Source organism: Mastacembelus armatus, chromosome 11 (genome assembly GCF_900324485.2).
Source record: "Mastacembelus armatus chromosome 11, fMasArm1.2, whole genome shotgun sequence".
Taxonomy (NCBI): Eukaryota; Metazoa; Chordata; class Actinopteri; order Synbranchiformes; family Mastacembelidae; genus Mastacembelus; species Mastacembelus armatus.
The window spans coordinates 22835480-22850639 of record NC_046643.1 but is presented as its reverse complement, the minus strand read 5'-3'; the positions used below and the strand labels follow the sequence as shown (position 1 = coordinate 22850639).

The following is a 15160-nucleotide window of genomic DNA, read 5'->3' as shown; positions in this document are numbered from 1 at the left end:
CTTTGAAGCCTCAGACTCCTCCTCTCCTTCCTCCACTGATTCGCTCTTCTGCAGCATGGCTCCATCCTCTGCCTGTACTCCTTGTGTTCCCTCAGTTCCCGCCCCCAAGTCCACTGATTGGCCCTCAAGAGCCTCTGTTCGACTGTCTCACCCAATGAGAGGAGAAAACAACAGCATGCAGACAAACAAAATGGAAACACATTTAAGACACCAACTTAACACATGCTAAATTAATGAAACATGCTAACATACATAGCATGCAAAAATGCAAATAAACAACAACATGCTGACATTCATCAGAACTTAGTTTTATTATTTAAAAAATAGAAAGCTTAGTGTGTAGCCAGCCTTAGTAGTTTCAATTCATTCATCCATCCATCCAGTCATTATGTATACCCCCTTATTCCTAACCAGGGTCTCTGGGATCTGCTGGAGCCTATCCCAGCTCTCTTTGGGTGAAAGGTAGGGGTCCACCCTGGACAGGTCACCAGTCCATCACAGAATTTCAGTTCATACATGTTTAATTTATAATAAAAGCATTTAATAAAAGCAGCTTTGTGCATCCATCGGGAGGTTATTTATATTTTACATAAACACATGCACTGACAAAGGCTGACAAGACTAACATAAACGCATGAATGCTGCTCTGTGATTGGTTCCTGGACTCACCTGTTTCTGCAAACAGATCGGGTGTCAGAGGCATTGGACATGGCTGACATGTCGCTCACATCGCTATCTGATGATTTAAAGGACAGACTGTCTCTCATCTAGAGTTACAGACAGAGCACAGGTTAGCACAGGTGAATGTGGCACTATGGATTGTGTATTATGTTGATGCCATGATTCAGTCTGCTCACCTTTGATGGATCCTTCATCACACCTGCAGAGACAGAAGAGAGTGTTTGTTTATTTGTTTTTGTTTTGCACAGTGCACAGTGGTGTCACTGAATCGTGTGGGGACGTACATACATATCTTTAAACCAGGCATCGCCAAACTAAGGTCCTGCCATTGCCCTGCTTGTTTCCTAAATATCCCAAGTAGGGCAGTGGCCCCTCAAGGACCATGGTTTGGCCACCCCTGGTTTAAATATCCAGACACTCTTCTTTTACACAGAAGTCTCTTATAAAAGTAGGTGACATCAAAATGTGACAATCATGTCTATCCTGAACAGCTGTGATTCAACAACATCATGACGATCATACTGACATCACTGAAAGTCATCACAGTGGAAACACCTGGGCATGTATTCATAAAGTTTCTTAGCCTAAAAAGTCCTAGCTGAGAGTCCTGGACTAAAAGTGGTTTAGGAAACTTCTCAGAGCAACTCTGAGTAAGGAAAGTACAAAAACCTTTATCTTAGTGAGGAGGTGTGGTTGACCCTGTTGCTAGGGTCAATGCAGCATTTCAAGGACTGTGATTGGTTGATGAAAAACTATCTGTAAAGGTCTTAAAATGCCTTTTTGTGAAAATAGAATAAATGATAATAGGATGAACAGTGAAATCATAAAATGTTTGTATTAAGAAATTCATTAATCATGAACACAAAGTGCAAAGTTTCGTGTAATAGGCAAAATATCTTAAAGTTAATTAAAACGGCCAAATATTGAAAATGTGTCAACCAGTTTCCACAGTAGTTACTATATTTAAGTTTACATTTATTTACCAAACAGATTTTATTACTTATAATCCATTTGAGATTGATGGGAGCATGTAGCCAACAATGGAAGGAAGTAAAAGAAGAAGAAAACTAAACTGGACAGAAGAGACTGAAACCAGGAGGTTTCTGTGTCACTACATGAGGCTGTGAAAGTGTTTCAATAGTTTGTGTGGTCACTCTGCTGATGGGAGGTTGTGACAGACACAAGTCATCACTACTGACTGCACTGTTGCATTTTTCCAGTTGCCAAATACCTCAGTGTTGTAATCTCTTTCATTCCTGGTGTTAGGACATTACTACGTTGGGTGGAGGATGTGAGCACATCTCTAATAAGTTTGACCATAAACTTTATCCCATCGTGATCCAACCTGTAGAGTTTAATTAACTCACGATGGTTCAGTGTTTGGAAAAAATTTCTTCTTTCAGCCATTTAGTCTGCTAAAGAAACTCTTAAGCCCTTAAAAGTCCTCCTCTCTACTCTTAACAATTTTTACCTTAGGAGCTGTTTTTAGGGCTGAGATGTTTCGTCAATCATTTTTATCTTTACTAAGATTTAGTCCTAAATTTAAGGGGAAAATCTAAGAAAACATCATAGAATGTTTAAGAATTTTCTTAGAATTTCGTCACTAGGAGTAACTTTTAGGCTCAGGAAGCTTTGTGAATATGGGCCCTGATGTTTCATTCACTAAAGTAGCAGCAGAATTCAGCTTCTTTACATTCAGACTGACTGAAAAAAATTAACCAAGCCAAAGGACAAACAAGAAACAGATGAAAAACTCAGATAACTCAGGGTCCAATACTGGACACAATTCTGTTCTGTGGTTAAAGGCTTATTATTATTATTGTTGTTGTACCCAGCTCTAGGACACATGGATGGATAAAAATAAAATCAATCCAACTAGAAAACAAGAAGATGTATAAATAACCAGATGAACAGGTGAATGGATAAATGAGTGAAAGTGGCAGAGACAGTACAACCAAACCAACTCTAACTGCTCCACTTCCGGTAAGAAACACAGCATCAGAGGGTATATCCCAATCCCCTTATTTGATTAATCCTTGCTAAATGTGGACGTTATTCGAGTCCACCAACTGAAAACCACCTGAAAGCTCTTATTGCTGTTGTGAGGCTTCTGGAGGAGCCATGAGCAAGGAAACAAGAAGTTTATGGAAATCTGCTTTGGACCAACATGCGCCTTTATCAGAATTCAGTCTGTAACTGAACACTACCGATGAAAGATTGGAGGAAAGGATGTCTCGTGTATTTCCTCAAATCCTTTCTCATCACATTTCTTCCTGCATCCTACGTGGGTGGGACCAAGATGCAAGAAAAACACACAAGTGAGGCAAATGTGGATACAATTAAGGGAACTGGGAGTCACCAATAGTCAGGAGACTAATCTGTCATGTAATCTAAGGGCTACCTGTCTGCAGGTGTGTATGGCTAACAGGTGTTACCATACCATTGGCTGTTTTCTTCTGTTGGTCCTCCCATGTGACCTCTGCATCATGGCAGAGAAAGAAAGATGATTGGTCAGACCAAAGTCATACTTCGACTATATACTGATCAGGTGATTTCTGATAGTAAACCAGTTAAACCACAGAAGACAAATTGCAGTACTCATCATCAACACCTCAACACATACCTGGATAACAACCTGATCAGTTCATTAGTGTATAAGGTGATGAGGATCACCTGAACCCACCATTAGTGCCAACTGAGATTCTGACTTGCCTTTTCTGGTCCCTCCAGGTGTTGCTGAGCGTCTGTCTGGCTCTGACAGGTGTGATGACATTAGAAAGATGTAACAAAGAACACATACATGAATGAAAGAATGATTTGTGGTAATGAAGAATAAAGAACTTAAATGAGTGATCTCCCAGACTACAGGATGGTTTACAGCTATAGACCTGTGATATACACACCTGGAGTCTGGGGGGGCGGGGCTGGTGAAGGGGCAGGTGTTGGAGCAGGTGCAGGGGACACGGCAGGTTCAGGAAGAGGTTGTGACTGGACTATAGGATCTGGGGGTAGTGGAGGAGTGGGGGTAGGGGGATCAGCAACTGTTGGTGCAGGTGCAAGAGCAGGAATTGGAGTTGGAGGAGCTTCCTCTAGGAGAGGAGCTGGCATTGAGGTTGCAGGTGCAGGTACAGGTACAAATGTGGGTGCAGTTACGGATGGAGGTATTGGTGGTGGTATAGGTGCAAGTACAACAGAGGGAGGGTGTGGTAAGGCAGGTCCAAGAGGAGGTGGAGCTTGAATTAGTATAACAGGAGGTGGCTGAGGATTGACAGTGGGTGGGACTTGTTTGTAGGCAGTGGGAGGGGCTACATTTACAGTTGGTGCTCCTGTAGCAGTCATGGCCAAAAGTGATGGAAAACAAAGAAAATCAAACAGAAAAGATCAGAAAGATGAATGAAAACAGACAAACAATGAGGTGATAAATGATTGTTACAAAATCTCACCAAACACACAGTTTTACTTCGACCAATTTCTACTGAAGTTAGCACTGTGTTCAGACCACACCCCACACTCTTGCCAGTAGTCCATAATTACTGCTATTACTGTATTTTTAGAAGCGCAATAGTTCTAAGCTGAAGATAAACTAGACAGAACACAGCTGGTACCTGTCTGCACAGCCTCAGTAGGTTCTCCATCTGAAAGACACAACTCTGTTAGACTACTACAGAACCCCAAGATCATTTCATAAGCATTTTCTTCCATATTTATGCAGATGATAAACACCTATACATCACAGTTTAAAAACCTCATTAGTGCCCACCAAAACCAACATTAAGAGCTGGCTGGTTAACTTCTGATAAAACTGCGACCTTACTGTCCACAGCAAGCTGCATTCAGACCTAATATCCTCACTTGGTCTCTTTTCCACAGCACTAATTTTAAGATTCGTATTATCGGGATTGCCCGCTCACATCTCATATCTGAGTTTTAGAGACACCACCATGCGTCTTTTTCCTTATGTTCAGATTTCCATACTTGCCAGGAAGAAAGCAGAAAACAGACTACAAACTGTACAGAAAACAGCCAGACGACTAACACAGTACCATGAAAAGAGATCATACTACTCCGCTATTCATGTGTTTACAGAATTTTACAATTTCAAGTCTCTTTGAGGCCCCAACTGTATCGCTACTGTTTGATTATAAACCTGCTACAGTCTGTCTGGCATGTAGTTCAGGGCTGTCCGAACAGTAAAAGGCCTGGTCCTCTTCAGTGTAAGCCATTAATAAGTCCCTGCCTGCCTCACAAAGAGTGTAAACTCTGAATCATCTGTTAAATCATTCTGAAGACTGGCACACCCTAAATCTCTATAGTGTGTGTGTATATATATGTGTGTACTGCTTAAGGTTGGTAACTAACACACATACTTCTGTCTGGAGCTCCTTTGGGGGGAATGATAGGCAGCTGGCGTCCACGGCGGCTGAAGACAGGTGTTCCTGTTGGACTTGGGTCCACCCTGTTAAAAGAAAAGAAACACAGGCCTCAAACTACTAATCGTTATTAGTATCTAATTAAGGATTTTGTTTGTGTAGGTTTGGGCTTTGGCTAGGCTGTACTATACTATGCAACAAATTACAAACGATTATTCAATGCACTGATTACTGGACATTTTCTACATGGGATTGATTTGATCAAGAGCCAGACATGAAACTTTTATCAGCTGTTTGGCACAAATAAACCTCACTCAAGTACTGGGTACATGAACAGCATGTTTGGCATTCAATGTGTAGTCCAGTTGGCTAATCAGGAACCTGCACATCCTACACTAAATCATATGTAATGCACAGCTGTGTGACTTCACTTTACTGCACTAGAGTTAAACCAGTCAGAACTCTGTTCACCTCCAGCTGTGAAATTGCTCGTGATTTGTGTCCAAGCAGGCTGAATCCAAACATTCAAACTTCCCTGCACTTGCAAACAGGCATGTACCAAGGAGGGAGAGGACAAGAGTCCAGGGTTCCAAATCTCCCCCCATGCCTGCAATGTTGAGTACCAGACCAACAACTACCTATAAAAGAAAGCCAGTCCAGACATATTTATGGAAGACCTGAACTGTATCCATAACTAATAGGAGAGCTGTTGCCGGCGTCAGCCACAAACGTATACAATCAATTCATGATTTTTGATAAAAATCAATTGACAATAAAAAAAACACAACATGATGATGCTCTCAGACTCATGAGCCATGTTGTTCAATTGTGTTTCTTCCTGCTCAGATCAGGTGAGTGGTAGAAGATCATTTAGGCATCTTCTAAATCCAGCTAACTTAACTGGCACAGTGTGGACACACATTATTGCCCATTGAGTAACTATAGATACCAGATCTGGTGCAGGAACCTGAGGTTTATTGAGATTCATAATTCATCAGGTCTGAGAAGAAAAGTTATAATTTACAGTAACAAATAACGAGACAAAACAAATAATATTAATAAATTGACAGATAAATGGTGTTTTTCATCAAAACAACAAAACAGAACTTACTAGAATGTAAATCCCTGAGAGTCTGATGTGAATATATTGTTAAAAATATTTGTTTAAAATAACGTTTTTCTGTGCATATCAACCTTCATCAACACTGCCTACATGATATGACAATGACAATACTCCTCTATTTAGAAAAATATGTAATGTGCTGATGGAGATGCATCATATGTTGCATAACTGAAGCCTGCAAAAAATCAGTCAGTAAGAAATTTGGATTCAGTCTGAACTCACAGCAGGGCGACAACTGAACACCCAAAGTTTAGTTTGGAGCAAACTGAAAATATCAGTGTTAGATTTTAGAAAAGCAGTGAACCAATGACAACCAACAAAAAAGAAACAAGCAACAAACACTGACATGCTATAAAATTAAAATTAAAGCACAGTCAGACATGAACCACATGCTAAAAAAGAAAATCAAGGTTAGTTGCAAAAGAAGTCAAGGGAACAGACTGTTAATGTTGCTATGTCACCAAGACCCAATAAGGAAGCAGGGGTGTGGTTAAAAGAAAGGGGTGGGTGGGGTCAAGCTTCAGTCCAGCACCACAGCTTCTCTAAAAAAATAAAAACAACATTCATCGTGCACCATGAAGACAGAGCTGCGTTTTGATTGGTCAGCTGCTGGTCACCTGGTTGGGGCAGGTGAGTGTGGGCCAAAGTGCCCAGACCTCAGGTGGGTGGCGTCAGCTCGGTCAGTGGAGCGAGAGCGCAAGTAGACAGGTCGGTCCACCATTGGACGTTGGTCAGCTGAGCGAGAACGACTGTAGTAATCACGCCTGTCCATACCCCGACTGTACCTGCACATCACCATGACAACCATCAGCTATCGTCACCATGACAACCAGTGCACCTGTAGGAGGGGTTAGGAAGTAAGATCACTAGGTGATCAGGCTGCTGGCGCCAGGTCACACCTGTTGAGGACTGTGAGTGAAGTAAACAGGAAGTGCAAGTTAGTGCAGTGTATGACTCAAGCTCCAAAATGGCATTGAACCTGCTGAAACAACATCTCCCAGAAGGCCCCAAGGAGACACACAGGTGCAGCAAAGATGCTGGAAAAGAAATAAGAGAATTCTCAGGCTTCCGCCAGTAGGGAGAACATCAAGTTCTGATCTGGTCTACACCAGGTCTTTGGTCTTGCGTTTAACTACTTGGTTTTACAACTGCTTGGCAAACACAACAGGCGTGCAGATGTGTTTAATCACCTGCAGAGTCCAGCTGAGGTGAACATATCATGCTTGGTTGTCTCAGCTACAAATTTCACATACTCTGTCTCCAAAGCTTGAACTCCAGAGATGAACTTGCAAAGTCTGCTCTTCAAAAAACACAAACTTGGTGTACTTTCTACTGATAATTTAGTATGCATCACTACTATTCTCTACGTGTACACCTGCAAACCAGGCTAAGAGTCAAACGTCTGAAGGTCAACCTCAGTCATTTTACCTCAGTAGTTCCTCGTCGTAGGCATCAGGTTCGTAGGGGAAGTCTGGGATGAAGTCCTGACTGAAGAACAGAAGGACATAAGAACACCAGAATATGATGAATCTAGCTTCTTCTAACATTACCCATAATGCCTGGGGCTCACCTGTAGTCCTCACAGCTCCCATTCATCATGTGGTTTGTCCAGGGAGTGTGGTTCGGACCGTTAAAATATCTTAGAAGCACACACAAAGATGAGATGTGATGACTTTTATCCTAAAACTACTCTGAGTACCACTGCTACTACTCCAAATATTCTTCCTGCAGCTACAGTACCTGTCATGGGAATCGAGAGAGTTGGTGACAGACATTCTCCTCAGTGATCTCCTAAATGTAAAGAAACAGATCATCAGACAGAAAGGTACTATGAACTGTACTACAACTGGTACTACAAAATGGATTATAACTTGTATTAAATCCAGCATTATGTCCAGAGTTTAAACTGGTACCATGAACAGTACTAAGCAGTGGTACAAACAGTACTGCAACTCCAATCATTAGCAGTAGTGGTACAAGCCCTAAAACCAAAATGATAAACTAAAGCATGATCAATACTAACACCAGTACCAAGAGCACTACAAGCACCAGCAAATACCAGTACTAAGACCAGTAAAACAACTAGAACTAAAACTACTGAATTCAGTTATCAAACCAGTACTACAATCAAGACTAACTAGCATTACATGCAGTAGTAGCTGAACAGCCAGTACTAAAGCCTGTACTTGGACGTAGTCTACGACTGCTACTAGAATACCACTATCAAAGTACGATTAACAGTATAAAGTCAGTGCTAGAACCAGAACTACAGAAGAACACCCAGTCCAGACCTGGGCCCTATTTATGACCCATATCAGCGTTGGTGTTGACCTGTTGATTGATTGGTCTAACAGGAGCAGAGGGTGGGGTTTATCCAACACAACAGGTGTATCTAATACCTGCGCAGTCTCATAGGATTATGTTTACTGATTACTCACTGACAGGTTTTAGTGGAAATCCCCTTTCACACTGTGACCCAGACCACCAGCTGGTTGGCTGGTCCATATGACCCAGGTCAGGTGTGTTGCTATGTGCTGATATGGTTACCTGTCCAGACTGCTGTACTGGCCGGTGTCAGAGTACGTTCTGCTCAGTTTAGAGCCTCGTAGCAACCGCACAGCATCTTCCCGGTACAATGGGTACAGAGGGTTACCGCTGGCAACCAGGGGTCAGAGAAGTCACAGGTCAAAGATGGCAAATGTCAAAAGTCAGAAGTCAGGGATGACGAAAGAGCAACAGTGAGGGATTACAAAATGAGCCATTTTTTCAGGAATCCTACTGGCTGTCCAGATGTCAGTTAAGAATCGAAGTTCAGTTCATCTTACCTGATCCCGTTTTACTCATCTCATCTTTCTGTCCTGAGTTTATCTTCACCATCTACCATCTGCTCATCTGATGTTTCATGAAAATGAACTTAAATCTCACCTGTCACCTCATATTATCTCATCTGAGGGGGTTTAGATTTGCATCATGATGCTATGTCTAATATTTTACTAAATTCAACATCAACACGTTTTACAAATAAACAGGTGGTTTACCTGTGAGGAGGCGGTTGACTCGGTGATCGTGACCTCATCCTGACCATGTCAGATCGAGAGCAGTGATTGGATGATATCACCGGCTCTGGTACTGAGAGGGTGGAGCTTTGGACGTCCCGCCCATTCTGTCTGTAGTCTGGGTGCAGAGAAAAGTGAAAAATTGAATTATCAAACCAGACCAGGTCAGACCAAAAATGAAAACTGATTTATTTCAATAGAATCAAAGTGGTTTTATTCTGTGTTAGTAGAAAAATCTGCAATGAGAATTAAAAGTAAAGACAAACACAGTTTGACCCAAATGTGTGACAGGATTTCACTTTGATATCTTCTGTTTCTTCAGCACTGAGCTGCAGGTGCAGTGCACGAAGGGGCATGTTCACCTGATATCACCCCGATGCCATCTTCACAGTCGTAGTCTGAAAACTCACTGTCACTGATCCTCTGAGACCCTGGGGGGTAGAGACACATATGCCACCTTTCCATTATACAGTTTTAGCACTACACAACTCTATTTTAGTTAAGTTAAGTTATTACCCTTATTAGTCCCACAATGGGGAAATTCCATTACCACCCAAAGTGTGCACACACACAGCAGTGAACACACACCCTACTCGCTACTACACCCTTTTAGTATCGGCTCAGCTCGCTTGGAGCCTTGGCCGAGGAGGTACTAAAAAAGTACCTGGTACTGTCCCATAATGGAAAACTAAAAAAAAAAAAAAACAAGTTGAGTCGAATCTAGTGGAGCCGAGTCGAGCCGAGCAGTGCTAGTGGAAAAGCCCCAATAGAAACAAACAGGGAGAGAGAGGCCGTTTCACTTTCTATAGAGGCTTAAAATGGAGCTTTAGACTAAGCTCTCTGAGACTGAGCTGATACTGTTAGCTTAGCATCATATGGGGGAAGGCGCTAGGCTAAGTGACTACTAAACTCCTTTAGATATTTTCACCAAACTTTGTAAAGCTCTGGGAACATGTGATCACAACAAGACCCACCCCAAGAAGCTGTAGAACCTTGCTGATTTCTGAAGATTCTTAAAATCCCCATTGGGAAAAAGTCAGAGGAGTTAGCATTAGCTTTGGTAGCCATAACACACACATGGATATTATTACCTGAGTTATAGTAAGGGCCTTTGTCTGGCAAAGCATCATGGAAGAAATATAAACAAAATAAAAACAAACAAAAATGACAACTTAAAAGATGATGAACAGAAATACTTAGAAACAAATGCAGTTATACAATCAAAATAGTGTAGTGTCAGTGCATAGTATCAGAATCAGAATGGCCATCTTACTCTGCAGCCTCCTGCTGGTCTGAGAGGGTTCAGGCTGCAGTCCTCTCCTCTGTAGGTAGGGGGAGGCGTTGGGCAATGGCACAGATGAAACATCATGAAGCTGCAGTTTATACCAGTGAGGCTGGTCATCCAGCAGAGCAGAGTCGAGCTCAATGAGGACCTGAACACACAGAGAACACGGATTTTCATGGGACTATTCCTTTAACATGCCTATATGTGTAGCATGTGAGGTGCTATATTTCTGATGGTTCTGCAAGAACTCTCCATGTATTCTGACCTCTCCCAGGAACTGACTCTCCTCTTCTCGGACCCGGGCTTGATCCCAAACTGTCAGTTCCAACATCCGTTCTCTGAACTCCCGCTGGTGCACAGGCGAATACATGAAGGTTTGGTTCCACCGAGGTTCCACTGACTTCTTTACCGTCTTTGTCCTCCGCTTACTCTTATCACTGCGGGGAGAGGACAATCAACAGCTGATCACCAGGCCAGATTTGCAAGTTCTGCAGCAGAATCATGGATCACAAAACAGAGAACAGAAAGTATGAAACCAGAGAACGGGCCACTGAAAACAATATGTTTACACATTTCATCGACATCTAAACCAACATGCTCTCATCAGCTCACCTCGCCTGTTCCATAAAACTCTGATTGGCTCTTTTTTTACCTTCTGTCTGGTAGGAAGTAGATCTTGACATAAGGGTTCCTGGGTCGGCCATCCTCTCGAACAGGGAGTTCTTTGGCTCCAAGAACCGTGACAATCAGCTGATGGCCAAATTTATCATACCAGAGCTTCATCTGTCAAAAAACAAAACAAAACAAAATATATATTAAAATATATTCTTTAAATAAGAACAGCAGTCTCTGTGTCCCCTACAGAGAGGGACACAGGGAAACAGCAGAAGAATGTCAGACTACAGGAGAAGAATCTGCAGAAACGTAAAGAGTTTAATGCAGCGGAAGAAACCCACAGAAGAAAAGACAACCCCAAAGTTAAAGGAGAACAGGCAGCAGAACAATACAGAACATCAGGAGAACTCTAATGAACAGAGAACCCTGGTGGAGACTAGAAACCTGTGTAAAACTAATACAATAGTAAAGAATAGCAGCAAGAGAAGCTGGCAGAACATTGAAGACTGCTACAGCTGAATAACAACAGTCAATAAATAGCACAACAGAACAAAGTAGAACTCAGTGTAATGGTAAATGTAATACTACAGAAAAGATCAGCACAGCCCTGAAAAAAGAACCCTATGAGATACCAAACAAAATCCATAAATTATGTAGAGCCATGTAGAACAGTGGGAGAAAACACAACAACAGTGGAACATTAAGGACAAAAAGTGTAACACAAACAGAAAAAGAATCATATAAAACAACAGAACATCTACAACACAAACTGATCATTTGGAACAATGACTGAAGGAATAGAAACCCTTAGGACTGAAGCAGAAGCAGAAACCCTGGTAACAACAAAACCCTCCAACACAACAGCAGAACCACACAGACCAGCAGAAGAGAACCTAGACAGAACCACATTTCGGAGGGAACTTTTTACTACACTAATTTACAGGGTTTTAAGTTTACTAACATAAGTTAAAACCTCTAAGCTAAAACTAAACTACAGAACAAAGATAGGTGGAGCAGACAGACATCACACTCTTCTTTGTTCTATAGTTTACCTGAATTCTGGGAACCAGAGCACGCCTGTTCAGAGTCTGAAAAACAGACATGTGTCACCATGGAGACAGTATATCACTGATTTGTGATTGGCTACATGGCTGTGTGGTGCATGCTGGGGAAACTTACAGAGACCTGTCCGGATGGGATACTGGGGCTCATGGGAGATGTAACGGAGATGGATGGACCAACTTTTTGAGAGTCAAAGGAACTGGAACCTGAGCAAGAACACAGAGAAGAACTCAGTTTATAGAACTGGAAACTGGTATAGTTTGTTGTTGTGTGAGAAACTCACTGGAATCCAGGTGCATGTGGGCGCTGTCTGCTGTTCTAGAAACATCTCTGAGGAATAAAAAAAGCAAAATTATAAATTTGTTAACAAAGATCAGGTTCTCTATCCTACCAGTCAACATTTGGGTACCAAAATCCAGGAGACCTATGAGGAGGTAATGATAATGAGGTGACTTATGTTTTTTTACTTATTTTTACTATTATTACAAATTTTGGTTTCTGCCTGTTGAAGGTCAAAATGGTTGGTGCATCCTTCTGTGCCTCCACCGTGCATTTGTTCTGTTATGATTTAATGTGCTTAGTAATGTCATTTTTCCCAGCGTATCTGATATTAAAATCAGTGGAACACACTTTGCAAAAGGCATGGGCATAATCAATTTGACTGATATATAAGAATAATTCTTTGGTTCAGCTGTTTTTAAATTTGCATGCATATTTAGTTTCTTTGCTGGAGCACCACCTGTCTTCTCTTCCCATTTCTACCAGTAACACTTGATTGAACTTCCCACGTCTACCACCCCTGCGCAGGTATCAACAGCGCAACTGGGTTGCAGGTTGCCAGATTGAGGTTTGTATCATGTGTCAATTGTGTGAGTAGGACACATTTCATACAAGATCTGGCAACTGGACAACCTCGTAATACTACATTGATGTGATTATTCATATAAGGAGGTTTGGGCCATACAAATTATGGGATTTTACCAGGAGAAATAACAAAATGGGAGGGTGGTAGAAGATGGGTGTGAAATACAGGAGACTCCCGGAGTGTTGATAGGTATGTTTTCTATAGAACCTCTTAGGCATCACTGTTTTTTGAGTGCTGCCAACTGCTGGGAAAATCCAGACATGTGAACATTTTTGGAGTTTTGCTACATTCCAACAAGTAAAGCTGAATCTCCATCCAGCAGACATTTCTCTGTCCTTTTTTTTTACCTGGAGGAATACCCATCAGTGTCATAAAATTTGTTTGTGACCTTTGACCCACCCAATGGGTCGGGACACCACCAGCTCCACCTGTGGCTCTGGCTTGGACTCCATGATGATATTGTAAACTTCGGTAAATGTAGCTCCCTGAAGAACTCGACCGTTCCACTCCAGAACCTGATCGCCTAAAAAAGACAAAGATGGGTGATCAGGTCATGCTCATGGTTCTGATTTGTAAGTGGTTGTGGTCCACTTCTTTCAGGCTCTGGATCACAGCATCACATCAGTGGGTTATCAGCTTTTGTTGGACTTAACTCAGATTTACTGGTGTCATGAAGGTGACTATAGTAACCTGTGCTGCAGGTTAACCTCAGAAGAGCCAGATTATTGGCAGGGAAATGTGTGTTCACACTGAAGTGACAAAAAAATAAATATATTGACGCAGGTCAGAAAAAAGTGTTTCACATGTCATTTAGTTTTCAAAACCAGAGGGAGCAGTTACGACAAATAAACTACAAAACTATTATTTACCTTGTCTCAGATGTCCCACAGTGTCAGCCAGACTTCCTCTCTTCACCTTGGTGATGAATGCACAGAGACGTCCAGACTCCGTCATCTTTCCTCCAACAACCTAAAACACACTGCCCATGAGCAAGGCCTTGAATCTAAACAGAGAGAGGCCCAACAACGTTTTAAAAAGTGATAGAACAAGAGTTTCTCACCTTAAGTCCCAGCAGAGCTCCTGTATCTGCAGGAACTGTCCCGTCCTTCATCCTCTTGTTCAGCAGAATTCTACCAATCAGACGCTCTCCATCTTTGGATGGCTGCCATGTGACTGGTTGCTGAGGAGTCACAAACATACAGCTGCTTAGCAACCGCACCAACAAACAACAACAGTTCCATTAAAAAGACCAATCTGATCAATTTATTTTAGCTGATATTTTAGAAATAAAAGGTTTGTGATTGGCTGCTGATTTGTCCAGGGTGGGCCCTGCCTCTCACCCACTGCATGCTGAGATTGGCTCCAGCCCCCTCGCCCTTGAATTGGACTAAGCAGTATGGTCGAATTAATGGATGCATTGATTGATTAATTTAAAAAAAATTAATTATTACTACTGTGTTAATTTATGATCAGAAACAATATTTAAGTCCTGCTGTTACAGGTGTTTATTGGGTCAAGTAACAAAGATATCTGTTTATCAGCATAATGGAGATAATAATTCTGCACATATTTATTTATAACTATTACTGCTAGTAAGATTCTGAAATGTGTAAAAGAACAGAGATTCAGATCTGCAGGGTCTGGAAGTTTTTACTCTGTGTGGAGAACCACCTATACACTGATAATGAGTAATTATATTATAATGTCCAGGTTCTACATGTAACTCCAAAGATGTCACACAGGTAAAGGAGGAGGTGGAATGAGAAGGAACCAGAACAAACAGTAGGATAAACAAGACCAGAAAACCTGAAATCTACAGCTCTGAAACCCAGATAGAAGAGAACATGAAGGGGATTGGCCCGCTGATCAGGTGACATGCAGCACTAGCTTCTGATTGGCCCAGAGAGACATTATTCAGACGAGAAGAACAGAGTAGAACCTTATTGGTATGATTGATACCTGTTCTTCATTTAGTGTGTTGCTGCTGCAGGTGTTGATACCTGCTGCTCCAGCCAATTAGCTTCTTCCTGTGATCCACGTGCCCCACCCACCACGTGCTGCTGCAGGTCCTCTAATTGGCTCAGAAAAGCTGAAAAAAAAACA

The 15160-nt window shown here is 41.9% G+C and overlaps 1 protein-coding gene across 10 annotated transcripts in view; it reads right to left on the bottom strand.

Annotated features, from left to right (window-relative positions):
* The window catches only part of LOC113125867 (regulating synaptic membrane exocytosis protein 2-like), a 33311-nt gene that overhangs the window by 3732 nt on the left and 14419 nt on the right, over positions 1 to 15160 (bottom strand). For 4 of the 10 annotated variants that reach the window (XM_033325431.1, XM_026299446.2, XM_026299453.2 and 1 more), the window contains 23 exons: positions 14118 to 14237; positions 13927 to 14026; positions 13457 to 13580; positions 12476 to 12522; positions 12310 to 12398; positions 12183 to 12218; positions 11168 to 11298; positions 10781 to 10952; positions 10504 to 10663; positions 10322 to 10345; positions 9593 to 9661; positions 9213 to 9348; positions 7915 to 7965; positions 7745 to 7813; positions 7603 to 7662; positions 6792 to 6959; positions 5049 to 5137; positions 4287 to 4316; positions 3585 to 4007; positions 3394 to 3435; positions 858 to 880; positions 670 to 767; positions 2 to 142 (listed from right to left, as the gene is read on the bottom strand). In XM_033325431.1, the coding sequence (XP_033181322.1) occupies positions 2 to 142; positions 670 to 767; positions 858 to 880; positions 3394 to 3435; positions 3585 to 4007; positions 4287 to 4316; positions 5049 to 5137; positions 6792 to 6959; positions 7603 to 7662; positions 7745 to 7813; positions 7915 to 7965; positions 9213 to 9348; positions 9593 to 9661; positions 10322 to 10345; positions 10504 to 10663; positions 10781 to 10952; positions 11168 to 11298; positions 12183 to 12218; positions 12310 to 12398; positions 12476 to 12522; positions 13457 to 13580; positions 13927 to 14026; positions 14118 to 14237 (2402 nt within the window). The remainder of the gene's footprint in view (position 1; positions 143 to 669; positions 768 to 857; positions 881 to 3393; positions 3436 to 3584; positions 4008 to 4286; positions 4317 to 5048; positions 5138 to 6791; positions 6960 to 7602; positions 7663 to 7744; positions 7814 to 7914; positions 7966 to 9212; positions 9349 to 9592; positions 9662 to 10321; positions 10346 to 10503; positions 10664 to 10780; positions 10953 to 11167; positions 11299 to 12182; positions 12219 to 12309; positions 12399 to 12475; positions 12523 to 13456; positions 13581 to 13926; positions 14027 to 14117; positions 14238 to 15160) is intronic. The other 6 variants (XM_026299449.2, XM_026299454.2, XM_026299450.2 and 3 more) reach the window with 6 other exon arrangements.